General features: G+C 36.1%; 4 protein-coding genes and 1 non-coding gene across 12 annotated transcripts; 2 read left to right on the top strand and 3 right to left on the bottom strand.

Moving 5' to 3' along the window:
* Positions 1–91: 91 nt before the first annotated feature.
* Positions 92–8,157, top strand: LOC140792060 (type IV inositol polyphosphate 5-phosphatase 3-like). Of its 3 annotated transcripts, none has more exons than XM_073142870.1 (12): positions 92–223; positions 2,735–2,839; positions 3,025–3,127; positions 3,236–3,298; positions 3,756–3,843; positions 4,025–4,129; positions 4,984–5,809; positions 6,223–6,407; positions 6,945–7,053; positions 7,170–7,312; positions 7,500–7,719; positions 7,890–8,157. In XM_073142870.1, the coding sequence occupies exons 2-12, from the start codon at positions 2,810–2,812 to the stop codon at positions 7,911–7,913; spliced, it is 1,896 nt and encodes a 631-aa protein (XP_072998971.1). In that variant the 5' UTR covers positions 92–223; positions 2,735–2,809; the 3' UTR covers positions 7,914–8,157. The 3 variants fall into 3 exon arrangements, with proteins under 3 accessions (XP_072998971.1, XP_072998972.1, XP_072998973.1); XM_073142871.1 differs by lacking the exon at positions 92–223 and adding an exon at positions 792–828; XM_073142872.1 differs by lacking the exons at positions 92–223; positions 2,735–2,839; positions 3,025–3,127 and having other exon boundaries at positions 3,267–3,298; positions 4,036–4,129.
* TRNAG-GCC (transfer RNA glycine (anticodon GCC)) lies at positions 8,030–8,100 on the bottom strand. The gene has a single exon. It is a non-coding gene; the product is annotated as a tRNA-Gly (tRNA).
* On the bottom strand, positions 8,156–9,249 carry LOC140792063 (syntaxin-124-like). Its single transcript, XM_073142876.1, has one exon. The coding sequence runs from the start codon at positions 9,182–9,184 to the stop codon at positions 8,255–8,257; it is 930 nt and encodes a 309-aa protein (XP_072998977.1). The 5' UTR covers positions 9,185–9,249; the 3' UTR covers positions 8,156–8,254.
* Positions 9,250–10,341: 1,092 nt separating this feature from the next.
* LOC140792061 (probable choline kinase 2) lies at positions 10,342–14,628 on the bottom strand. Of its 5 annotated transcripts, none has more exons than XM_073142874.1 (8): positions 14,478–14,627; positions 13,859–14,266; positions 12,516–12,637; positions 12,241–12,436; positions 11,421–11,538; positions 11,276–11,323; positions 10,762–10,862; positions 10,342–10,661 (listed from the first exon to the last, which is right to left on the bottom strand). In XM_073142874.1, exons 2-8 carry the CDS (start codon positions 14,198–14,200, stop codon positions 10,563–10,565), a joined length of 1,026 nt encoding a protein of 341 aa, XP_072998975.1. In that variant the 5' UTR covers positions 14,201–14,266; positions 14,478–14,627; the 3' UTR covers positions 10,342–10,562. The 5 variants fall into 5 exon arrangements, 3 of the variants coding, with proteins under 3 accessions (XP_072998975.1, XP_072998974.1, XP_072998976.1); XM_073142873.1 differs by having other exon boundaries at positions 13,859–14,270; positions 14,478–14,624; XM_073142875.1 differs by having other exon boundaries at positions 13,859–14,262; positions 14,478–14,603.
* Positions 14,629–15,199: 571 nt separating this feature from the next.
* LOC140791860 (S-adenosylmethionine carrier 1, chloroplastic/mitochondrial) lies at positions 15,200–25,448 on the top strand. 2 transcript variants are annotated; one of them, XM_073142547.1, is made up of 12 exons: positions 15,200–15,311; positions 16,123–16,197; positions 16,616–16,698; positions 19,929–20,005; positions 20,140–20,230; positions 22,223–22,276; positions 22,344–22,439; positions 22,577–22,666; positions 23,302–23,353; positions 23,949–24,010; positions 24,091–24,171; positions 24,895–25,448. In XM_073142547.1, the coding sequence occupies exons 2-12, from the start codon at positions 16,155–16,157 to the stop codon at positions 25,027–25,029; spliced, it is 864 nt and encodes a 287-aa protein (XP_072998648.1). In that variant the 5' UTR covers positions 15,200–15,311; positions 16,123–16,154; the 3' UTR covers positions 25,030–25,448. The 2 variants fall into 2 exon arrangements, with proteins under 2 accessions (XP_072998648.1, XP_072998649.1); XM_073142548.1 differs by lacking the exon at positions 24,895–25,448 and adding an exon at positions 24,466–24,728.
* The last annotated feature ends 139 nt before the right edge of the window (positions 25,449–25,587 follow it).

The following is a 25,587-nucleotide window of genomic DNA, read 5'->3' as shown; positions in this document are numbered from 1 at the left end:
AAAAGAAAAAGCCTCCAAGAAGTACCAATCCTGACATCGCATTCGTCCATTTGTCTTGCAGCGGAAGCTCGACCGTTTGCTCGCTATGAAGCGGTAAGACTTAGATCATCATGGACACGTGTCGACGAAGCACTCGACATCGGCGACTATAAAGTCCGGATAGGCCAGTGATGCTTACTGTGGGAGAGCACAGAGACTGGGAAGACGACGAAGAAAAAATAAGGTGAGCTTTTCTCTCTACTACTCTTTCCCTCTTATATAAATTAGCAAGCAAAGTAGACATAAAGCGAATAAAGCTAAGAGAACCTTCGTCCTTTCATTCGGAATGAATGGTGATTGGTCTGTCAACACATTCTTTTGCTTCGTGATTATGGTTTAAGAAAATGCTATGCTTATTGAATTGACTTCGTACAGTGCTAATTTCCAAGCTTTCGACCATATCCTAATTATGTTAGGTAATCGATCATCGGGCAAGTGGCCTATTCGCAGCAAAAGAACGTGTCCCATCCCTTTTCTGTGAACACGATAAAGTAGTGCCGTGTTCTATTCTTTCGTCTCTTCAGTAATGACTAAGTAAACTAGAATAATGGAAAGAGAGTATGATCCAATCAGGTTATCCGGACTCAGAAGATTCAACCTTTTCTTCTTCAAAGCAAGAATTAAGTCTATGCACCTATATTAGCGTCGGCTAAGACGATTAGTTTGAAAAAAGGGAGCATTTTATTAAGGCGGCTAATTTTACTTGTATGCGTTCCCTAATTTTTCCCGAGTTTGAGGCTTCAATTTATGGTGTCAGATATTTAATTTGCTCAGGTCATTAATTTCGAGGTATTAGTTAACAATATCCCCTGGTAATTGTTCATTGTTTCTGTACTGTGAGGGATCTTGTTGATATCTTTTTTGACCAAAGATCTTGTTGATATCTTTTTTGACCAAAGATCTTGTTGATATCTTACTCAGATTTTAGAATGTTAGCCATTTGGTCGCATTATAGCCCTTGCTCTAGTAGTCATATGTGCAAGGAACCAATTTGCATTCCATCATCTACAAGAAAGTGAGTTTTATTTTCCCCCACGATTCACGCATGCATGACTTTTCTGAATATCCATTTGGAAAAGTAGTCCTCATACTATGGTCAAAATCTCATCTTCTAGGAATCTGATGGATATTGTATGATACAAGGAGTTCTTGGGGCCATAATATCATTCAAAATAGAAAGCAGGAGGCGAGAAGAATGTTAGATTTTTTTTATCATCTAAACAATTTTAAATACATGTGCATAATTTTATTAAAATATTAAATATAAAAATATTATTATTTAATAATTTAAAATTTTAAAGTAGTAGTTGAGTTAATATTGTATCAAAGTTAGAGCTAGAAATTGTGTTTACATCCTGTCATGCTCGTTTTCTTTGTTTTTCCTGCACATTAGGAGTGGTACATGGGCAATGCTAGCTATTCATTTTCTAATACACTTACCTTATTGTAGAAGATCTTTTTCCGTACGTTTTTAGGTGGATAAATGTTGGCTAAACGTTACTAAGTGCATTTAATTGCATTCGGACGTCTTTTAACTGCACGTCAATCATTAATTCTTTTTATTACTGTCATGCATGAGAATCATGTGGCAAAGTAATGTAAACGGATCACACGTATCATGCCACTTCGAAAAGCAGGTGGAATTTAATATTTCTATTATATTTCTAAGCCTTAGCATGCTGAATAAGATATAAAAATATTTGGATATTAGAAAGAAAAGCAAAAATCTTTTTAAGAAAAAAGACAGACACATGTAAGTAAACGTTCTATTACTAAGAAAGTCGGTTGTAATTATCTCTTCCTCTCCTTTATTTCCTTTTTAACTCCCTTTAATGATCTTCACAAGTTACGGTTACACCTTCGATCAAATTAACCTTATCCTCTAATTTTGTTTTGTTTCATTACTCTTTCCTGTAAATTTAACTAAATTATAAATAAAAGCATAGTTAATAGAGATGAATAAATAATCAAATAATTTAAATAATTTGATTTATTTTAAATAAATATATATCCAGAATGTGCGAAGTGTCGTAGTGATTTTAAAATATATATATAGATAGGTAAAATGTTTTTTATGCAAACCAGTCAATAATTTTTAAATTAAAAAGGCTCGAACACTATTTAGATGAAAAATCTAAAGATTTTAGTCATAGATAAAAAATAAAGTATTATAAAATAGAAAAATTTCTTATAACAATATGATTTTTATCAAAATTATAGTTTATATTTTATTTTTATTATTTTTAAATTGAGCTTTATAATTTAGTGAATATATACAAAAAATATTTTATCGTTAAATCTGTTAGTTAAATTTAATTAAACATCTGAATTAAATAAACTATATTAAAATAATTATAAAGTACTCTTAACTAAGTTATATTAAAAGTAATTTAGTTATTTTAGAAAAAAATATTTTTATTTAACGGAATATTTTATAGTGTTTGTTTAAATGTAATTCAAAGTATTTTTTTTAGCCATATTTGCTAAATTATATGACTTGATTTAAAAATAATAAAAATATAAGACGAAAATCGTGATTTTGTGTAAAAATAAATGTTATATGTCAATTTCCCTATAATATAAAGTTTGCGGTAACGTGATTTCAGTACAAAAGTAAATATGTATTTAGCCCCACAAATTATTAAACCACCCGGTCTTCCTCTTTTACATTAATGGTCTGGTTGGTCTTCACCAGGGAGGATCTAAGAATTGCGAGCGGAGAGTAGAAGGAAGAACCTTTTCCATTTCACTCGTTCTCCTCAGGAACCAAATGATGCAAAGGTCAAGAAAGCCAGGAGAGGTACGTACACTCGTATTATCATCCTACTCTCCACAAGACCAGCTCAAGAAATTTTCTTGCTTTCCACTATAGAAGCTCCTGTGGGTTTCTTTTAGTCCTCTTTCTTTTACTTGTTATCTTGGTTTTGCAATGGTTTTGGGGGAAGGGGAGATTTTTTGGGCTATTACCAGCTTATTGGGTTGCAGGTCTTTTGGCCTAAAATTGTTCTCAAGAAATGGCTTAACATGAGCACAAAGGAGTCTGACTTCAGCGCAGACGAAGGAGACAATGAGAGTGACTTTGGTGAAGGTGTGCCTTACTTTTCTCAGTGTCTCTGTATCGGCTTGGGCTTTGTTTCTTTTTTGTTTTTTTTTGTTTTTTGTTTTTTGATAAAGGTGGTGGCTTTGTTCATTGTAGAGACATGTGAGTGGGAGCGGGATGAGGAGAGAGGGCCTGGGGAGCTACAGACAGAGACCATCAGTATGCATTTGAACTTTCATTCTTGTGGTTTTCGTTTATTTTGAGAATTACTACATGGTAGAGCAGATTCCTTCTTGTGATTGTATTTTTGCATTTCAGTTTCTGAAGAATATAGGTAAGCTAATTAGTGTCGTTTCTCCCACTTTATTAACTTGAAAAGCAGTTTTTCAATATTAACACCTTAAATTTAGTGGCACTGTTTTTCAATTTTTTGATTTCAACAAAGCATACCTGACAATTAGGCAACTCATACCAAGGGAAAACCTTGTGAAGTTTAATATACAAGAACCTTAGGAACCCTGGAAACAGATAAAATCTTGGAAACTTTAATTTAATAGTTAGCTTTAGGACGTGAAGGAAACATGGTGTCCTTCTGAGAGTATCTCTTGTACGTTACGAACTTGATCCTAGGCAATAGTTATTTCCACATCAATAGCTTAATGGCTTTCATGTGCAGGTGAACAATTGGAGGGTATCCCATACAAGTTAAGAAGAAGAAACTCGGAGACCCTGCGTGCACAGTATATAAATACCAAAGAACTCAGGTATGTTATCCAATGTGGAGTATTGGCCATCGTTGATATCTACAAGCTTTTTGGTAGGTTAGAAGCATATTACTATGTTGATATCTCCCTTCTTGATGCTATTTTTTTGTACAAATATATGGTTCTTTTTTGCTAAATATGTGTGCTATCTCTATGAGAAATAAATTATTCAATTCTGCAGGATTTGTATAGGTACCTGGAATGTTGGAGGAAAGCTTCCACCAGATAGCCTAGACATCACAGAGTGGCTAGATATGGAGGAGCCTGCTGATATTTATGTGCTTGGGTATGTAAATCCTATGCATTTTATATGTAATATTTGTGATGCTATCTATATTATGTAATTAATAGTTAAATTTAATTATTTTTTACCTAGAAGTTCTAAAAATTATTATGATATCGTAAGATAATTATTGCAAAATAAAATTATAATTTCTATTTAACTTTAAACCTATTTCTCTAAAAAAAAGAAATAACAAATATCTACTTACATTAAACTAGGAAGAGGATAATAAAGTTAATTTAACTATTTTTATCTCTTATCCTAATTATTGCAATTATACACCATGTTATCTCATATTTTATTTCATTAATTATCATACTTTTTGCAATCCAACACCTAATAAAAAATTAGGATAAAAAATATTTTATTTCGGGATAAGTCTTCATTTTATCTTATTCGGCAACCAAACAGGCCTATATGGCCAAGTGTTAAATTTGTTTGGTTTTAGTGGAAAACTGCCAATAGCACTACAAGTATGAGTTCGAATGGTTGATGCAACTTCACAAGACAAGACCATGACATGTAATATTCTTATAGTATAGCAATATATATCCAGGCAATAATATACTGTTAGATATAAGATATAAAAATTATTAGTTTCTAAGAATTAAGTTTTCAAATTAATTGATGACTTAACATCGAACTAGAGCATATCTCCGAGTTTAAATCCTACTAAACTCATATGTTATTTGAAAATATAAAATCTTCACCCAATTAATTTAGGTCTATTTAAAAGTGAGTAGTAGTGTTAGAATATTAAATATTATAATTATTGTTTTCTAGGAATTTAAATGTTTAGAATAGTTCGATGACTTATTCAGCATCCTTTCTTTTGTCCCCTGTATTTTGCCTTACAGTCTACAGGAGATTGTTCCATTAAATGCGGGAAACATATTTGGTGCTGAGGACAGCCGCCCAGTTCCAAAATGGGAATGTCTTATTCGTAAGACGCTAAATAGAATTCAAACAGAAAAACCAAAATATAAATGCTATAGTGATCCTCCATCTCCTTCAAGATTCAAGCCATCAGAAGATGCTACTGTTACTTTAGATGAATTACTCCCTGAGACTGATAGTGATACTGATGATGATGAAAGGCGATTCAGTTTCCAGATGGAAAGCAATGAACATCTTGCAAGATTAGGCAGTCCAAAATGTAATACTACTTCAAGCTGCAGTTCTAACACTGATACTTGTCAACAAGAGGAACCTGACCAGCAAAAGAGTTTTAAAATCAAGAAGTTGGATAGGTGTAACCATTTTATATTGGCAGATGACATTAGTTTAGAAACAGGGAGTCCAACAGAAAAGAAGCTAGTCAAAATGTTAAGCAGCTCAGAGAGGATTGGGTTGCTTTGGCCTGAACAACCATTGAACTTGTTAAGTAAACATGCTATGAATAGTTCAGTTTCCCTTAGATCTGTGAAATCCTTTAGAGCATGCGACTCTTTCAAGTCAGTGCATGGGGAACACAAAGCTTCATTAGGGGTACGGTTTGTTCCTGACCTCCAGCTGGATGTCTTTAGAAACAAAAAGAAAAGATCGCCTTTTGTGAGGATCATAAGCAAGCAGATGGTAGGGATTTTCTTGTCAATATGGGTTTGTCGAAGCCTGAGGAAGCACATTCAGAACGTGAAAGTATCTACTGTTGGCGTTGGAGTCATGGGTTACATTGGCAACAAGGTCAGATTCTCCTCCCTTATAGTTTGAGCATATCTTTCTTCATTCTCATGCACCCTGTCAAAATAACTGGTTCACCTTTTACTTAACCCTGATATTAAAGGCAATGGGATGTCATTTTTTTCAAGTCTTTAGCTTATGTGCTACTCTAACCTCCTTAGAGTGTTCACAAGGAGGATTCCGGATTACTGGTACTACATGTTGCTTCAATCTTGTAGTCATTGATAGTTGATACCTGTTGAAGCACTGGTCAAAAGCTTTTGTCTCTGTTTGGATGCAAATTCCCGATTCATTTTCTTTCACTAATAGCATTTGACATGTGCGGTTTATATGTTTCAATTGCAATGTAAGAAAATAGAGTTTACTGAAGTATAATTTCGATGTGGAATGTTTATCTAGAGTTTAATGTGCTCCAGGGTTCAATATCAGTCAGCATGTCTATATATCAGACACTCTTTTGCTTTGTATGTAGCCACCTGTCAGCAGGTGAAAAAGTTGGAGATGAACTTCGAAGAAACACAGATGTGCAAGAAATTCACCGCAGAACACAATTTGGTACAGTTGCCAGTGTTGGATTGCCTAAAACTATTCATGATCATGAGTAAGTGGAACTTTATCCCGCTTAATGAACTCTTAAGGAGGAATGTGTTCTTTCCTTGTTCTGTCGCCTTTCTAGGGTGTCGGTATTATGTTTCTTTTAATTATTGTCATAAGACAGTTTTATTCAAGAAGACTATTGTTATGGTAATGAGTATTCTGCTTTTCCGTGTAGATATATTCCTTTTGCAAACCATGTATGCTATATAATATTCATTTATCTAATTTAATGATGTTAAGTTAGTCTTATCATTTGATGCACAAACTTTGATTGCTAATTTTAGTTCCATAGACCATAAAAAGATGACCGATGAATGGTTTGTTTCACGTTACATTGTTACCTTCACGAGAATTACCTACTCTTTATTGCATCTTACAGTACATCTTGCAATATGATATTATCCCGTAACTCTTGGTTTGTGATTTACTTTCCATTGGTGTTGTTGAGAAATCTGCAATCAGTTTCCTCCCAACTTTTCCTTCTATGTACTACTTGTCTGACTTCCTTTTAACATCAGTCTATATTAATGACAATTTGTAGAAGAATATTCTGGCTTGGAGATTTAAATTACCGCATTGATTTGTCATATAAGAGCACACATGAGCACATCGCCAAAAAGGACTGGTCTATGTTGGCTGAGAAGGACCAGGTAAGTTTATGTTTTGTTCTCATGAGACAGTGATTCCCATCATTATTATGACAAGAGTTGGAAAACAAACTAATCCAAAATAGGACTTGACTTAACTTTCTTACTCTTTACTGAAGTTAAAGCGTGAGTTGAAAAAGGGGCGTGCTTTTGATGGGTGGTCTGAAGGTGTTATCAACTTTCCCCCTACATACAAGTACGAGATTAATTCAGACAAATATATTGGAGATGATCAAAGGGGTAGCAGGAGATCTCCAGCATGGTATGAGCATGATGTTACTTGGTCCTAGCAAAACTTTTCTTTTACCGTTCAGAATAATTACCTTCAAGATGCATCAGATACTAGCTTCAAAACATCTATGAGATCAGATGATTCATATACTTCATCTGTTATCAGTTTCCTTTGGTTGTTTCCTTGAACATGATACAAACTTTAGTTGGTTTGTCAGGTGTGATCGTATCCTTTCATTTGGAAAAGGCGTGAAGCTCTTAAATTACAGAAGAGTTGAGTTGAAACTTTCTGATCACCGACCTGTAAATGCCATTTTCATGGCTGAGGTTGAGATATTTTGCCACAGGAAGCTTCAGAAGGCTCTCACACTGACAGATGCTGAGATAGAAGATGGAGAAATAATGTCAGATTTGGATCCCGATATTGTGACGGGCCATGTAAGGCATATTCTTTTTTTTAAGAGAATCATCTACATTGAATCGTCTGCTGCATTTAGCTGTTGACGTCTCATCTATGAACTAACCATAGCTGGACCAGTTGACTTTACCATTATGATAGCATAGAAACTCCTGTACATAACAAAGTCTGGCGTCTTCTCTTCTTGCAGGATATTTCTGAATCTGGACGTTAGGATCGAATTATTCCTGGAGGTTTGCATACTCTTCTGTAAAGTTGTAATTCTTATGAGGACATATAGTAATATACTTCTAATAGGAGTGAGAAAAAGAAAAGAAAAAAAGATTTTATTGCACCAGCCGGGAATCGAACCCGGGTCTATACCGTGGCAGGGTACTATTCTACCACTAGACCACTGGTGCTTTTTTGAAATGTATGAAAACTATTTCTAAAAGAAGATAAGATCATTAAAACAGAAATGCTCCAAATTTTGGAAATCGGGGACCAAGAGATCCATCACACACGACTCGATCCTTTTAAATATTTAGCATCACACCAAAAAATTTCCGGCGGCTTCTACCGCGTGAGAGTCATCAAGACAGGCAGCAATATAACGATGACGAGCACCGTCCCGGCGACAATGGCGATACACATCCACTTCCTCGATCCCTTCTGGTACTCCCTCGCCGTCTCAAGCTCCACGGCTCCTCTCCTAACAAACGAGCTCGCATGAGCGACATGGCTCTCAATGTCATTAAGCTGCTGCCCCTGCGCCTCCACCAATGCGGCCATGTCCAAGAACACCTGGTGCAGCTCCACCAAGCTCTTCTCTATCTCCTTCACTGCATCATGCCTCTCCTGCATCTCCATCACTACGTCGAGCACCTGGCCGCGCCCCTGCTCCTGAATCGCCTTCTGCAAGAACGCCTCGCTCTCGCCAGAAGATATCATCGCCTCGATCTTCTCATTGTCCGCCCGCTCTCCGGTGACCGTGTAGTACTGCCGGGCCACCGTCTCTCTATATTCGGAATTGATCCTGGCCCTGAGGCCTTGGAAATTATCAATGATGTCCTTGAGCTTTTTGCCAAGGCCGGACACGACCGACGTGCGCGTCCTGTCTGCGGAGGACCCTGGGCCGCAGCCCGGGAGCCTGCGGTTGGCCGCGTTGGACCTGTCGAGAGCCTCGAGCTTGGCTTTCACGGTCTTGGCGAGGCGGAGTACTTGCTCGACGTCGACGTCCATGCGCGACCGCAGGGATTTTACGGTCTTGGCATCGTGGGTCCTTTTGGTCTCCTCGTTGGTTTCTTGGAGACGGCGGTAGAGTTGCTCGAGGCTGCGGAGGTCGTCCTTGACTTTTTCAACGTCATCGAAGAAGATGTCAAGGTTAATGCTTTCTTGGCCGGACTCCGCCATCCGGGCAGGGCCTGACTCGATATCGTCGAGGTGGACTTGGTGCTTTAGGTCGGTGTACTTCTTGAAGGAGCCATGGGAGAAGAGGTCGTTCATGGTGTCTGCTTCTTTGATCCGCAAGCTAGATACGTAAGGGAAAGTACTTGTAGTTTTCTACTGAGTCGAGGGCACCATTAGAGACCCAATGGTGAATCTCTCATTGAGAGAAAACTAAAAAGAAGAGAAGAGAAGAGAAGGGAGGAGAGAGAGACGGGTGGGTTGAATTGGTGATGCGTCTCTACGACTCCTACAAACGTTGACACGAAGGAGTATAGAGAAGAGAGGAATCTCCGACCTGACTGAGTCGCCCGGATGATGCGGCGTCGCGGCTTTTGTTGTAAGCGGATCCTTCCGAGGTATGTACGGAGGAATTTACTACACTCCTGTACCTGTCTTCCCATGACAGGAAGAGGAACGGTTCGTTACTCAATTTCCTACATTCCAGGATGCAGTGAACCTCGCTCGGCTTTTGGGTGGAATGCACGGTCTCCTGAAGCATTTCTGGGAAACCAGAAAGGTACCAAAACCAAAGCTGAGATGGAATTCGTTGTGGGTTTTGGTGAGGTATTGGGTGTGCAAAGAATAGCCGTTGTGAGGAAGTTGATCAGGTATGCAAGTCACGTAGTAATAATGGGTTCCTGGGGGCTGGCTGATGGAAAACAGTTGGCTGTCCAACAATATTCCTCCCCCCTGCAATAACGCTCTTAATGCAAGTGAGTGGGGTGCAGGTATTCTTATGATGCATTGGTGGCAAAGGAATCCCACAATCTTTGCTTTTCATGCAACGCAATTCCATTTCTTAGGTTTCGGATCCAAAAGATCAGGACCCGATTTCTTTTGATATGGTTTTGGATTACTTAACTTACACCTAAGAAGCCTCACATATATAATACAAGTTGTTGTGGTTTTATTTGATATGGCATATGAAGAAACTGCTGTACAGAGTGTTGATTAACAGGTGATACATTTAGTTGCATTTAGAATGCCGTGATTGAAACATTTTATATAGAATGTTGATTAACATTGAAGCATTACTTTCGACTCTCAAATAGGGCCGCACACAAACTAGACTAAACCACATAATTAATAGACCCCTGGAGCATCGAAGGTTGCTGAAGCTCGAACTCAGAGAATGGGTTCAAATTTTGCTGAGACCAATTATTAAAGAAGAAGAAAAAGAAAGAACCAATGTTTCGATCAGATGTACATCTGAATTATTTTCACAAATCATCCAGATAAACTGGCACTCTAATTTAACCTATTTGATATTCTTACACAATTCCAAAATATTAAAAAGAACAAAATTATAGGCTTTATCAGCCAATATCTGCATTATCCTATACCACGAGTAATAACCTATAGGTGCTAGGAACAAATACAAAATTATTTACAAAGGTTGAGTGAATGCAAGACAAGGTTCTGAGAGGATTTAAATTTAGCCAGATCCCAAAATTGTAGGCTTCATCAGCCAATACTGTTGGAATCGCTGTCGTGCATACTCCATGTAATCGAAATCAATCTCATTCACATGCTCCTGAAAATGAGTTAAGTGAGCAATAGCAGAGTGTAGATCAAATGGTAGCTTCAAAGAGTAAGGTAACTGCAAATAAAACTGATGGATAGCAGTTTCTTACTGATATTATTCCCCAAAGGCCCCAGACAAGATGACTGGCAAGAGAATATTTCTCAATTTGTTGAAGCAAATTATCAACTTCAATATCGCTGGGTGCTTCGCCTATTAAAAAGAAAAATGGAAATAAGCACATCCTGCTATGCTGAAGGCTCAAGATTTGATCAAGAACTTTCCTGACAATATATCTAGAAAGACCATAAACTTTGATGTTTTTTGTTTGGTGGTATCCCTTATTTTATTGCTGGTTTTGCTAATAACTGTGATGGTCAACTGATAGGGAAATCTGCAGGATTTGGTTTAGGACTGTGAACCTGAAACTTCATATATTCTAGTTGTAATTGAAGTTTCTGTTTAATGTTTCAATGAAACAGAGCTTTTGCCTTTTGTCAGACAAAAAAAAAGAACACTAAAAACTTTTAAAAGACCATATATCTTCTATGACAAGCATGTGCCAATTAAACTGAAAGGACCACCTGACTTTATGCAGTTCTCTTAAGACAAATTCATAGAGTTACCTGAAGAACTGAGATATATCTGTACAAATCTCTTACGCTCCTCAATATCTGATAAATAAAATTAAAGACAATCAATTCCAGAGAAGAGCATTGCATGATGAGTATCTGAAAAGAGGAAAATACTTCCTGACCAACAAAAACCAACCTGGATACTTAGTGAAGTCCAAAATGTGAGGTGTATCTGTGTGATAATCAGCAGCCATCTCACAAAAGTGATTAGCAATATCATATGCAATGGGATTGAAACTTGCATACTCATAATCCTGAAAATAAGCAGAAAATACTGAGTGATGAAAAACATGAATATATGCAAGATTATTCATAAGAACATGCTTACTGTCTAGGCTAGAAACTTGAACGAGTGCCTAGTTACAGTGTATAGGACAATAAGAATGCCAATACCAATTTAAACAAAGAAACAATCCAAGCAAACTAAAACATGCAAAATTAGAAACAAAGATTTATATCTGGATCCAGGAGACATTAGATTTCATACGAAGATTCAAACTAATAATGAGAAGAAGATGGTCGACTGTTACATGTGAAGAGAAGCTCAATGGACAGCACAAGAGAACCTAAAAAAATGATAGTGAAAGAGCTGCAGCAGTCTGAAAGAAGCATGTGTGAATCAATTTAGAGCAATATGTGGCCTCTAGCATTAAAGATACTAAGCAGCATCAGAAGAAAAATGAAAAAAGAGGGAGATTTTTATGAGAGCTACAAGGCTAGTTGGCTGGTACTATTATCTACTTGGCTCAATTTTGGGCTCATTCAACCTGGAAGCAACCTTCCGGAAAATCTCTAGATGTCCAATAGTCTAGAAGACGAAGAAACTAGTGCAAACATTGAAATAAAATGTTGTGCATTTTCTGCACAATAACCAACCTTGAGGATGTGACACATTGTCTGGTGACACAACGCTGGATGAACCAATGCATTAGCATGAAGAGAAGTAATTAACTCACAATTATAGTCACTTGTCTGGTCTCTTCATCTATCATGATATTGCCGTATTGAAGATCATTGTGGCAAAATCCGATCCTCTGATTTTCTCCTGACAATATATTTTCCAAAATGACCATCTCCTCATTCATCTTCTCCAAGCAAAATTCCTTCGCCTCTTCATAGGAGCACAAATTTAGGGCCGCTTTAAGCCAGTTTCTGGAAAAGAAAAATTGAAGAAATTAGTGAATAGAACTACTAAAGATATAGACTGGTGTTCCATAAATAATATCAGTACCGGAGTCTTTCCCATAAGAATAAGCTTTTCGGACCAGGCATATCAAGATCATGAAATTCCCTTAGTTTTGTTGCTATAAGGGCAGATATTCCTGGGTCATGCAGATCAGCTGCTGAGAGTGTCTGGCATACCAATAAAATGATGAGAGACTATCAAATTCATGAGGTTAGCATAATTAAATTGTCATTCAGGCTAAACATATCAGCGAAAAGAACCTATGGCAAAATCATGGAGACAAGTCAACAAAATCTTTCTTTTAGCATCAGATGTCAATCTCCAATTAGTCAGCTTGTGTCAGTATTAACATAGATTGCAACTGAATTTGTACCTAATAAATAGTTACAACTCTAGGTTTCCCAACCTTTTATATAAGCTTCCCAAGAATCTAAGATGCAAGAAGAAACAAGATAAAGGGCATCAGTTAGTTCAATGCTTTTTAGAATGACATTATTTTGAATTTCTTTATCCCTCAGATACATGGCCCATTATTCATATACTCACATATTCATCACAACATTTAGATTGCCAAATTTCCATCTTATTGAATCATCTATTAGAATGTTCCAGCTTATATTATAAGCAACATTACAACTACGATCTCAACTAAGAACTATAACACCCTATTTGGAATCCTCAAAGCAGATGATTTGAGTAGATTTGGAATTCCATTTGAAGGAAATCCTACATTCAGAATGTTCCAGCGAGAAGAATTTAATTGATTTGGGATGATTTTGATGGATTTCACTATATATAACGAAATCACATGACACATGATTTGAGGTCCCATTTCACTTCTAACTTAACAAACTGTTCTACATTCCATAATTGCCCTTAGTGTAATAATTGATGAGACCCTATCTATGCGTCATCCATTCTCAAGTTACTATTCTCCTCTTCCTAAGACAGGTACGCACTTCCTCTTTTCTTAATTTGTTTAAAAAAGATACTATTTATTTCTAAGATTATGTGTGATTATCGGATTTTGTTCTATATATATACATACATATATATATATATATTGTATATTTAATTTCATATTGATGATAAAATAGCATAATAGGAAAATAGAACATATTGAAATGAATTCCTACTTATTTCCAAACAACAAGATTACATGGAATTCATTTCAAATTCCTGCTTGCCAAACAATGGAATTCATTTCGAAACGAAATAAATTGAAATCCATTTGGATTTGGTTCCAAACATAGCCTAAAACAAAAGGTAATCGCCATGCACTTATTCCACTCTCACATGACAACAATGAAGCACTGTGAGTACAGATGAAGCATGCAATGATTTCATAAAGTTCTTGGATGAAATCGACATCATAAGCATAAGCATACCCTGGCATTGATGAACTCCTCAACGCGTCCACTGGCGAACCGCCCGAGAAGCCGAGGCCCCTGCCCGTGCCTCGACATGCACTCGAAAGTCCTGATCTCGACCTCCCGATCGAAGAACACATCCACTCCCTCGCCATAGATCCGGACCAGCACCTTCCTCTGTGTTGGCCAATTGATCTGGTACACCTCGTTCGTCATCGCCCCCTTTAACTGCACCACCTCCAATGCCTTAGCATCCACCACGTCGTCCCATTCCGAAGCCAAGCTGTGAAGGATCCGCCTCGCCTCCTTGGGGATCCGCTCGATTCCATCTATGGCTTCTCCTATCCCTACCGTCACCATCGTCCTTGCAGAAAGGCTAGAAGAAACCAAATCCGGAGGGCTACAAATCCGACCTTTTGCACCTACCTTGCTTGCAAATCGCCAAAAAATGAAAAACAAAAAAATTGGCCAAAAACCACAAAAAAAAATCGAAAGCTGTAGCTGGTTCCTTAAAAGAACACCCTATCTCCACCGCTAAAATGGATATCGGATCGGATCTTTTCACAAAGAGAGAGAGAGAGAGAATTCCGTCCACAGGAAACGGGGCAAGGGCAGCGTGGGAGAAGGGAGGCATTACCAGCGTACGATCGAATATGATCGCGATAGGAGTCGCCGTCGCAGAAGACAAACGGCGGGCTGCTGCAGCCAGCGACACGGGTACATCGGCGCAACCCGGAGTCTACCCACTGGTTGCATGTAACTAATGTATAACTGCGGATATCTCCACAGTGATACAAAGTAACAAATAAAAAAAATATATATAATAATAATAAAATATTAGTCGTTAATTGAAAAAACTGATTTTATAACATTATTCTTTGCCCCTGTGCACATTTGGCCAGTAGGAAAAGGACCATGAAGGAAATTGGAAGAGATTGAGGGGCAGAAGAAAAAAAATTCAAAGCAATATCACCGTACAAGTTGAGAGAGTGCGAGAAGAGTAGCAAGATTGTGAGGGAAATAGTATAAAAAAATATCTTAGTAAGCATTGCATGGGTTAGATTGTTTGTTGGGGTTATTGAATCTTTAGTTACTGTCTCATTGTCGTTAAAACGGTTAATAATCATTTTAGAATGCTCCAGGTGGATTTTTTTTAATTTAATTGTATCGATTAGCCAGTCTTAATTATCCATCTTCGATTAATTATGTAACTGTTGTCTTCTTAAAATATAAAATAAAATAAAAATAGAAGAATAGCTCGGCGACAAAGCGATATATAGTATATTCCCTGCTATCGGGTTCGGGTAACTGACGCTATTAGAAGGTCCATGCCCAGATGCTTTCTAAGATTTGATCCGACCCATCTGATTGCTTCCGCTGCCAAAACCCTTTGAAATCCCTCCCCCTCCATCTCCGTTCTACATCTCTCTCTCTCTCGGGATCTCGTTTGCTAATCCTATTCTTGCGGAAGGTAAGCATATCAATCGTTACGATTCTTGGCGCAGTCCAGCTGTTTGTTCACATGAAATTCTTGGAAATTTTTTTTTTGTTCTCACGTTAATTTGATAATGATCTGCGCAGCCGGTGCCCCCTCAAGAAGAGATCATTGAACATTTGAATGGAAAGAATAACTACTTGTGATCGTAGATCTGACTATGCTCAGATCAATGTCGTTCTCGATGTTCTTGATGTCTAGGGTTATCTCTCACCACAATGCTTGCAAAACTGCGAGTATTTTTAGTTAGTTTATGATTCAGAAAAGATTGCCCTAAATTTGTTTGTTGAAATGCTGATCCACCTGTGGCAATGATAGAATTTCTCCTAAATTGTAGGTAGCTCCGTGCTAAATAAAGTTATAGGTCGGTTATGGCTACTCCAATCATTCTTTCCATTTAAGTTCTTGAAAGAATCCTTTAATCAAAACTTTTTATTCTATAGTCTATATGATTCAAATCTCTACCTTGTTTTCCCTGAACAGAAGTAACTTAAGTTCAGTATCGTTCCTCTTCTGAAATCTTCCTTTAGAATAGTTTATCTTCATTTAACGTGCCTGGTGGCTCAGGTTTTTATGGGCATATTTAGTCTGCTAGCACTCATGTAGGCAGTACATGCACATGAATGAATTGCAAGAAATATACTAGTATATTGGAGATTTTGATTCTGGCTGTTCACATACTCATGTGATTATTTAACCAGTTGCTCTGTTTATCTTTATTTAAACAGGGTTTTTTTTTTTTGTTTTTTTATATGTGCATAACCAAATAATTTGCATCGTTTGGTAGTGCAACAGCTGAAAATACTTGCATCAGCCAACATGGGAGAAGAAAAGTTGATCAACTTTGTTCATGTTTTATGTGGTAAATTCTTCATATTCTTAATTAACTAATTAGTTGGTTCATCATTCCTCCTGCTCAGTAAATTGGAAGTCTTACGAGTTATAACGTTGGGATACAATAGTTAAGGAACCAATAGTTGTTCTTTAGATAATGGAATGAATAAATAAGGAAAATAATGACAATAGTGATGATAGTTTTTTGGTTGTGAAAGTGAAATAATTCTGTCTGAAGAAAGATTTCAATAATATCCTTTTCTTTCACATAGATTTGCAAGAATCTATCTCGTTCAGTTAGCCTGTGTTTCTTCTTGTTTAAAACTTGAGGTGACTTCATGAGAAACAGAATGAGGAATTTGAGTTGTTTTCTACAGAACTTAGAACATTAGTTCAAACGTATACTCTAATGTTATGTTTGGATTAAATTTATTTGGGTTTCCCAGATGGTGTTATCGCTGGAGGTATTGCTGGTGTTGTTGTTGAAGCAGTCCTATATCCAATTGATACAATAAAGACCAGGCTTCAGGCAGGTCAATCATATACAATGCAGTATTCTTGTTCCTGATGTGCTTATTTTATCGTTTCACTTCTTAGCTCAACTGCAGACCTACAGTATGTAATAGCTGTTTCAATGTTTTTATGCATGGTAAGTGCAATGTGTTAACACGATAGTGAATGTGAGACTACTTAAGTTTCTTGTGTACATATGGATTAAGTTAACACTGCACATCCGTCTACCCTTTGAGTCCATGTGCCATTTTATCCTAGTAATGATTTGCCAAATAATTGAACCAGAATACTGGAAGATACATTTTAGGATCGCTCAAGAATCTTCCTTATCTAAGAAAATATAATTAGTTATTACATTGCTGAAATAAATCTTCAAATTAAAAGGTGGTTTAGATGAGCAAAATTCTTGCCAAGCAAGGGTTGATTGGATGCAAAATGTTATTGCTGGGAATTGTATTTTTATTTTTTATTTTCGGATGTATTTTTATTTTAAAAATTAAATTTGATTTTATAATGTCCAATTTGATCATAACTCTTAAAAATCTGGACAATTTGATTGTTAGTTTGTTTTGAGATAAGTTTATTAGGATTAATTATTTTTTAAGTTAAAAGAGTCCTAGTTTAGCTATATATTAGATTAGGAAAGACTTAAATAAGATCATTTTGTGATTTGTTATAATCTCCTCATCTATGTTATTTGAGAAATAATATTTTTGTAAAGAATTTCACATTTATCCCTTTTCCCCTACTCCTTTCTTCTCTTTTTCGTAGTGGATTTTATGCTTTTTTTCCCTCTACAATCTTTGTGGATTTTCTTTTCTTTTCTTCACAGCTTGGTGTGTTATCTTTTATCTTTCTATTCATGTTAATTTGAAAATAATACTTGGAGACAGATAAAGAGATTCACAGAGGCTATTTCTTTTCTATCTATCCATGTTAATTTAAAAATAATACTTGGAGACAGATAAAGAGATTCACAGAAGCCATTTCTTTTCTTTTTAGAGTGTTGGTTGCTGTTTTGTTATATTTGTTTGTGGATCCTTGCTACCTTTCAAAAATCTCTTAGTGCATTTGGTGAATTCGTTGAGCATAGATTTTAACATCAGTATCATTTATTTCATTATATGGTATATAGATTCTATCAAGGTAGTGAAAAATAGTGCGAATCTATTGATGAAACTTTTGTAAGCAAATTCAGCTTGAGGAAGAACTAGATTCTTAGTGAGAGAGTTTCTCACATGCTAAAGATCTTAAAGGATTTCTCAATGATTGATTAACCACTTTAGTTTGATCTTTCGTTTGAGGATAATATGCAATATTGTATTATAATTTCGTTTTTAATTTAGACTATAATTTTCTCTAAAAATGACTTAAAAATTTTGGAACTCTATGAAGTAAATGATTTTGAAAAGCCATGGAGATGAATAATTTTCTTGAAAAATAAATTTGCTATATTAGATGGATTAGATGATTTTTGACATGCAATAATCTCCGGAATCTTCATAAATTCAAATATGAATATGATGACACTGGTACCGAACGTTACATCGTAGCATCTTTCTTGTTCTATATCATGGTAGAAAATATGCTCATGAACGTTCAGATTCATGAGTTCCAAGATCTACTAATGCAAATGGTAGCCAAAGGTTGGTATATAATACGGTAACCTCTCTCCTTAAAAAACTACCTCCTTGGATAGGATTTGCTAGAAATCAAATGCAAAAACAAGAAAAGATGACCATTATTCAAGTGTTGAACTCAATAAGAATTGAGGATCAATATCGAATCATTAATCTTTGACAAAAGGTTTCTGAATCTAGGGTCAACACCATGCAAGAGAAAAACCAATCCAAATGCATGTCAACAATCATTTGATGCATCTCATATAGCAAAATTGTTTTACAAGAAAATTGTTCGTTTGCATAGTTTCCGAAAATCATTTACTTCAAAGAGAGATACAAAATTTTTGAGTCATTTTTAGAGATCATTATGGTCAAAACTGGGAATTAAGTTACAATACAATAGTGTATATCATTTTTAAACGAATGGTCAAACTAAAGTGATTAATCAATCATTAAAAAGTTTATTAAGGTGTTTAGCATGGGAGATATAGTTCTTTTTTCAAGCTGAATTTGTTTACAACAATTCCATTGGAAAATCAACCTTTGGGAGTATATATGGCCCTATTTCCCACTACCTTGATAGAATTCATATACTATATAATAGAATAAATAGTGCTGATGTTAAAATCTATGCTCAATAAATTCATCGTGCTCACCAAGGGATTTTTGAAAAGTTATAAGCATCTACAAACAAATATAAATAAGGAGAAAAGATAGGCATTTGTGAATCTCTTTATCAGTCTCCAAATATTATTTTCATATTAGCATGGATAGATAGATATAAAAAATAAAAGATAACTCACCAAGTCGTGGAGAATAGAAAATCAAACTCACATAGATTGTGGACAAAAAAACTTGCAACCCAATATAAGGAGAAGGGTATGAGAGATAAATATGGAATCCTCCACAAAAATATTATTTATTAAATTTCCTTCATTGTTGAAATTTTCATCACCTCTATATATAGAGATAAGGAGATTATATCAAATTACAAATTGATCTTATTCAGATCTTTCTAAATAAATAACTAAACTAAGATGTTTTTAACATAAAAAATAACCAAATCCTAACAAACTTATATCAAAATAAACTAACAATCGGATCTTCTAGATTTTTAGGAGTTCTAACCAAATTGGATACTCTAGAATCAAAGCTAATTGTTTAGATAAAAATTCATCCCAAAATAAAAAATAAATGAAAATCTAATTCCCATTGGTCATCCTCCTTTATTGTCCTTCTGCACTATCTTAGGGTTTGGAAATTATGTTTTTCTGCTAAAAGGCCTCTGTTTTACCATTTCTCTATAAGTCTAATAGGCATCAGACATTATACATGTGTCAAGTGGTGCATTCGTTGAGGGGTAGTATACTCATAATTAGTCTCCACTCTCCACATCCGATCCTGGCTGCGCAGTCTTGTGCTGCCATGCTGGAGGTAAGATTTAGCACGGGGAAACCTTGCGTGTGCTACTTGTTGAATCGTCTTAGATTCTAAGTGCTGTTCCAACTGCAAAATCACATCTTGTTGGTTATCATCATTCTTAGCAGCCAAGTTAATAGTTACTTCATCAAATGATCAAATTATTATGCAAGCCACATTCTATGGTAATTTTTTTCTTTTGTAGGCTGTTCATGGTAGAAACATAATTCAATGGAAAGGCTTGTACTCTGGATTGGCTGGCAATCTGGCTGGAGTTTTACCGTGAGATCTTTAAGCACAAATTATAGGCTTTTCTTATTAGCCTACAGATAGGTTTTTGTTTTAATACAGATAGTATCGTTAAAATTGATCATATTTCACACTATGAGAAGCTGGTCGTATTCTCTTCCTTTCAGGGCATCTGCTGTATTTTTGGGTACGTATGAGCCGACGAAACAAAAGCTACTGAAGATATTTCCTGAAAATCTCAGTGCGCTTGCACATTTGGTGAGTTTCTGAATCAGATTTTCAGCAATTACTTTCATAAATGTGATAAGGGAAACTGTAACCATTTCAAAAATAACTGGCTCTTTCTAATTTGCAGCATTTCAATAGTTATTATAAGTCTTAAGCACAAAAATCCTATTCGCAACAAGTCAGAACCTGGTATGAATGTTGGCTTTTAGTTATCTGATTAAGTCATCTTAATGTGGTCTACTAAAATGATTGATATTACCTGCCATTGCTTTAGTCCATTTTGTGTCTTGAAGATACAGATTGGGCATATATGGCAATTGGACCACGAAATGAGATAGTGAGTGGTCTAAGCACAGGAGGGAACGAGGCAGAGAAACATATGAATTCCATATAGCAGGATTAGCTGATCAGGGAAATTGTGTGTTTGAAACACTGCATTAGTTCATAACCAATTTCAGTGCTTTCCTATTGAATGAAAGCAGTCACCATCATATGTGAACAACCATCATTTAATTTTTTACAGATTTTCCTTAATAGGTTTTTTTTCCTATCACGATTTAGAACATCTTATCCTCGGAATGTTTGTAACAAAATTCTAGTTTATGAAGATTTTTTTTGAAAAAAAATTTGACTGTGAGAAAGAAGGTATTCAGGACTTGCATATTTGAGTCCCCTTTGATTAGCCATTCTACGATCCCCTCTAGTATTATGGCTCACAAATTACGAGGGCCATTCACTATCTCTAGAATTATTTATACTTGCTGAATTATCAGTGTGTAGAATATTTGATATACCCTTAATCCGCCATGTGGCCCTCACATGAGATTCCCTCATGTGAGATTCTTGTGGAGGTGATTGGTGCTTTCCACAATGGCACCATAGTCAAAGATAACCAAAAATACAGTATGAAGGAAGAGGGGCCTGCATGACAATAAATCAATCAATAATACAAAGACAAATAGAATTTTCGAATATAGAGGTACATGACAAAAGCAGGATACAAAAAAGTGACATTACTACTCCAAAATAAGTGAAACTGTATAGCCTAATGTCTCACGAGATAAAACTATCATAAAATGTTCTCTCTACAATCGTAGTTAATCTGCATTATTTATTAAACATAGAGTGAGCCTAATTCTTACAAGTGTCAACTATGTCGTGCATGATAAAGTATAAGAACCACATAGCATATGCAACATTTACATGAAATGAGCATGACAAAGGCATGCATTATCAAATCAACAAGTACAACATTTGTCATGCATATAAATATGTGATCTATCATAGAACAGCCTCCATTGATGACCATATGTCACACGCGAGCCTTGACTCTAGGCTCACCATCAACACCCATATTAATTTGAGAAAAGATGCCTCTAAGAGGGAGGGTAGACCATACCGGTAGAATTGCATGCCTAATATCCGATGAACAACTGTCCGAACATTTGAAGTTGCAAACTAAGGACCACCTGGTCATGGATCCATCACCACCAACACAACTCCTATTGCGCATTGAGGTGAGTGCCTACACTATTAAACCAATGGCTCTATAAAGGCTATCGCATTCCGCGTCAATCGGGTATCGCTAAGTCTACATCATCTTATTCTCATACATTCTATTTTAATGCAACAAGTGTTTAATTCTTGTCTACAACAGTGTAATCTCCCATCTAAGCCCAACGGACAACATGTCTAACTGTCTAGGATCCACAGATTATGACCTCGGGCATAAGCCCTGTTATAACATACTAGCATATGTCATATAGTTTCCCCTGCCCCTCACTTGAGCGTGCACTGCAGTGGGGCAGGCCTATGCTCATAAGGGAGAGGGAGGGGTGGTCCAACTTAGTGCACATTGTGTGACCCTACTTTTCTGTCTCACTATTTTATTTGTTATCTTTAGGTGTTACAGTATTCATGTATCAAGAATATAAAGTTGAATTTTTATTTTAAAGATGCCAAGTGCTGGAGTTATGTTGCCTTCTGTTTCTCCACATTTTGCTTATTAAAGGACTCATGCAGACTGCAGGGGCCATTGGAGGAGCTGCTTCTTCTATTATCCGTGTTCCTACAGAGGTATTTACGCCAATATCAATCGCCATTCTCAGGTTCTTTTATGTTCATGTTAATTGATTGCTTTCAGGTAGTCAAACAACGGGTGCAGACTGGGCAGTTTGCCTCTGCACCTGATGCTGTGCGCCTTATTGTTGCTAAAGAAGGCTTCAGAGGTCTTTACGCTGTATGTACTATATAATCTCAAAATCACAGTTCTCAAGCTTTCCCAAGGATTAATGATAGTTTTCTATCAATTGAATTGTGATGAGATAAATGATGTGTCCCAGTATGTAAGACCATTTCTGTTCTTTGGTTTGATAGGGGTATAATTCCTTTCTGTTGCGAGATCTGCCATTTGATGCCATTCAGTTCTGCTTATATGAGCAACTTCGAATCGGATATAGGATTGCGGTATGTTAAATTTTACTTCTAATAGATTTGTAAATTAGTTATGATGATTGCATTGAGTACTTATATATGTTATTATTTGTTAAATTGTCATCTCCACTGATGCTTCTTATTTGTGTATTTGTTATTTATTATTATATCTAAAATAGGATCAGGACAGTCCCCATGATGCATTGTGCAATTGATGATCCAATCCAATTATGTTCTTTTTATGATTAATGATCCAGTACCAATCTCATCAGCATTGATTCCATTTGCTGTAGGGTGTTGACAAGGACCCTCTGAGGTACATACATTGCATGCAATGCAACTCTTCTGCATGCCCTGCTACTCGACGATTGACATAGATTGTCTGTGACACAACCATTGCTTGTAAAGAAATTTCTTATTACTGTTGAATATATATGCTTCTGTGTTAAGTAAAGACCTAAATGTCATGCATTTTCATTAAAGAAGTGGAGTTATCCCAGGCAGACATTTATGCTCTAAAAAGAAGCTAGAAAAAAGACCAGCTTGGTTTTTATGTTGGTTGTTGACTCCTCTTTAAACTATGTTTCTGATTGTTAGCAGTAATTTGTAGAGAGTGAAAATCAATAGTCAGAAAACTTGTCAATCATTACTAATACTTTTTTGTCCAGGCAAAAAGGGAGTTGAATGATCCAGAGAATGCTATCATCGGTGCTTTTGCCGGTATATTTAAATATTTTCCAATGCTTTTCTTCCTGTTTCTGAAGTTTTTAGTTCTGTTTCAGTAGCAAAAAATGACTAATATTGCTAAACTTGGTCACCTGGTTTATTATTTAAAACCTTTTTCTGTTATACCAGACCCTTCTCTAATTCTTGTATTCTTATTTGAGAGTCAGGATTTCCATGATTAATTGTTTAACTAGTGCCTGATCTTTGGAAAATATATACACAGGTATCTAACTATCTGTGTTGTGAAATTCTCTAAATCAATAAAATTTAAATTGGGTATTTATAGTTGTGAAGTGAAGGCTGCTTTTCTTTGGAAAATTTGTACATGTATGTTTGCTGAATTGACTGGAATGCCGTAAATAAAGATTTATTCAGATAATTGTGAACCGTAACAAATTGTGGTAGATGGCTCATCCAGCTGTCTATCTCAAAATAGGATTATTCATTTAGGTAGCTGACAATTATATAGTGTCCAACCTCATTAGAAGAATTACTTGCATATGCATGGAGGAATATGTCATTTGATCTGCCTCTTTATGAGGTTTAGTATGTTATTCTGTATCTTTAATTGATTTTTCCACTTTTTCAGGTGCAATTACAGGAGCTATAACTACACCACTTGATGTTATGAAGACTAGGTTGATGGTTCAGGTCATGGCATATTTTTCCCTTTTAAGTTTATGTGCCAAACCTGAAGTGATTATTCATTTCTTCAACTGATTGTATTTCAGGGTCCAGCAAACCAATACAATGGGCTTCTTCATTGTTTCCAGACTATTGTTAGAGAAGAAGGTCCAGCTGTTTTCTTGAAGGTACGCCTACATGATCTGTTTTTTTTTTTTCTAAAATGGAGATTTTAGCCATCTAGGCAGTGTTACAATATGCTCAGAGTATCTAGATTGGGGAAGTACTATATGCGATGAATACTTTTGGTTCATGAATCGAATGATCTAGAAGTATATAAGATACATGACATATAGCCAAGAACTGGTATATAGCTTTAGGCTGTTCCAATTTGTGCGTCTATAGATAATTCAAAGATCCAGCCTTTTTGGATACTTTGTTAAGTAGCAGGGTACTTATTTTATTTCTTGTCTTTCATTTAGGCTTATTCAATTTGTTCATTTATTGGTGCTGATTAAGTGGTTCAAACTCTTGGTGTCTGGGTACTTGATGAATCATTGCACCAGAGTTATGGTCAGCCAAAAATCGGAAGTTTGTAAAGCTTTTATTATATATTAACTTGGCCTGATAACGTTGTATATCTTTCACCGGCTAGGTCAGCTTTATGTTACATGCAGCATCATCACGAATACACTTGACAGATCATCTGAGTGATGAAATATTAGGGCCACCCTTTTTTGGTTGATTGCCGGTACCAAGAAACCCTCTTGTTGTTGATTGTGATGTCCCCCTCTATTAGGATGGAGGTCTTAGAAAGATTCATGATGAGAGGAGCTGCTGTATCACCGCCGATTCTTCGTATGAATATCTCTTTTAAGTTTTTTCTTTGGTTCTTTTGATTTTCTTGATAGGGTCTTGGGCCTAGAGTTCTATGGATCGGCATTGGCGGCTCCATTTTCTTTGGCGTCCTAGAGAGAACAAAGCTGTTAATTTCTCAACAACATTCCTGCAAACATTCAGAATCTGAACTTCTAAAACAATTATGACACAATTGCGACGTCACTCGTTTTAATAGGTGAAAGCAGTTCAAGGCGTTCTTCGGAAAGAATTACTGGGATATAGTGCAACAACTTTTGTGTTGCCAATAATTATCTTGCAGATAATCGTGGTGAATGAGAGGTAAAGAACCCATTTGCTTTTCCTGCAATGCTATATGCATCCGCATTGTGTTACCAATTCAAGACATTATTGCATGCGAAAAATCATGGCTCAGTGCTTGGCACAAGCTATAAGACAACTAGTATGATGCCCATGTGATGTTAATTAAGTCATTCCGGGAAAGAACGTAACGGCTTTTCTACACCTTTTAATGAGCAGAAACTTCTCTGTAAGTTGGAACTTTTCTCTGATAAACTTTGAATATTATATCACATTCTCGACTGCAAAAGTTTCAGATTTAAAATCATGATTATCTTCGTACCAGCTGCAGCCCAAGATATTACCTACATACCCGAACGGCTCAAATTCCATAAGCTAAATTGTTGGTTAGTAACTATAGCAGAATGAGTATCAGAATAAGGAGGCTTATTTTAAAATAATTCTTA

The sequence above is a fragment of the Typha latifolia genome, chromosome 7, assembly GCF_019914945.1.
Source record: "Typha latifolia isolate L0001 chromosome 7, TyphaL0001v2, whole genome shotgun sequence".
In the NCBI taxonomy this organism is placed as follows: Eukaryota; Viridiplantae; Streptophyta; class Magnoliopsida; order Poales; family Typhaceae; genus Typha; species Typha latifolia.
Note: the sequence above shows the minus strand (reverse complement) of the source record. Positions and strands in the feature narration are given on the sequence as shown.

Bases quoted from the DNA above. Each gene is read 5' to 3' on its own strand.
- LOC140792063 (XM_073142876.1), bottom strand. From the start codon at position 9,184: ATGAACGACCTCTTCTCCCATGGCTCCTTCAAGAAGTACACCGACCTA.
- LOC140792060 (XM_073142870.1), top strand. From the start codon at position 2,810: ATGATGCAAAGGTCAAGAAAGCCAGGAGAG. The intron at 5,810-6,222 runs GTCAGATTCTCC...AATGTGCTCCAG, and splicing joins TGGGTTACATTGGCAACAAG to GGTTCAATATCAGTCAGCAT. The intron at 7,720-7,889 runs GTAAGGCATATT...CTCTTCTTGCAG, and splicing joins CCGATATTGTGACGGGCCAT to GATATTTCTGAATCTGGACG.
- LOC140791860 (XM_073142547.1), top strand. From the start codon at position 16,155: ATGGGAGAAGAAAAGTTGATCAACTTTGTTCATGTTTTATGTG. The intron at 16,699-19,928 runs GCAGGTCAATCA...TTTCTTTTGTAG, and splicing joins CAATAAAGACCAGGCTTCAG to GCTGTTCATGGTAGAAACAT. The intron at 20,006-20,139 runs GTGAGATCTTTA...TCTTCCTTTCAG, and splicing joins AATCTGGCTGGAGTTTTACC to GGCATCTGCTGTATTTTTGG.
- LOC140792061 (XM_073142873.1), bottom strand. From the start codon at position 14,596: ATGCAACCAGTGGGTAGACTCCGGGTTGCGCCGATGTACCCGTGTCGC. The intron at 12,437-12,515 runs GTACTGATATTA...TTTCTTTTCCAG, and splicing joins TTCTTATGGGAAAGACTCCG to AAACTGGCTTAAAGCGGCCC. The intron at 10,863-11,275 runs GTAACTCTATGA...TCTTTTTAATAG, and splicing joins GATATATCTCAGTTCTTCAG to GCGAAGCACCCAGCGATATT.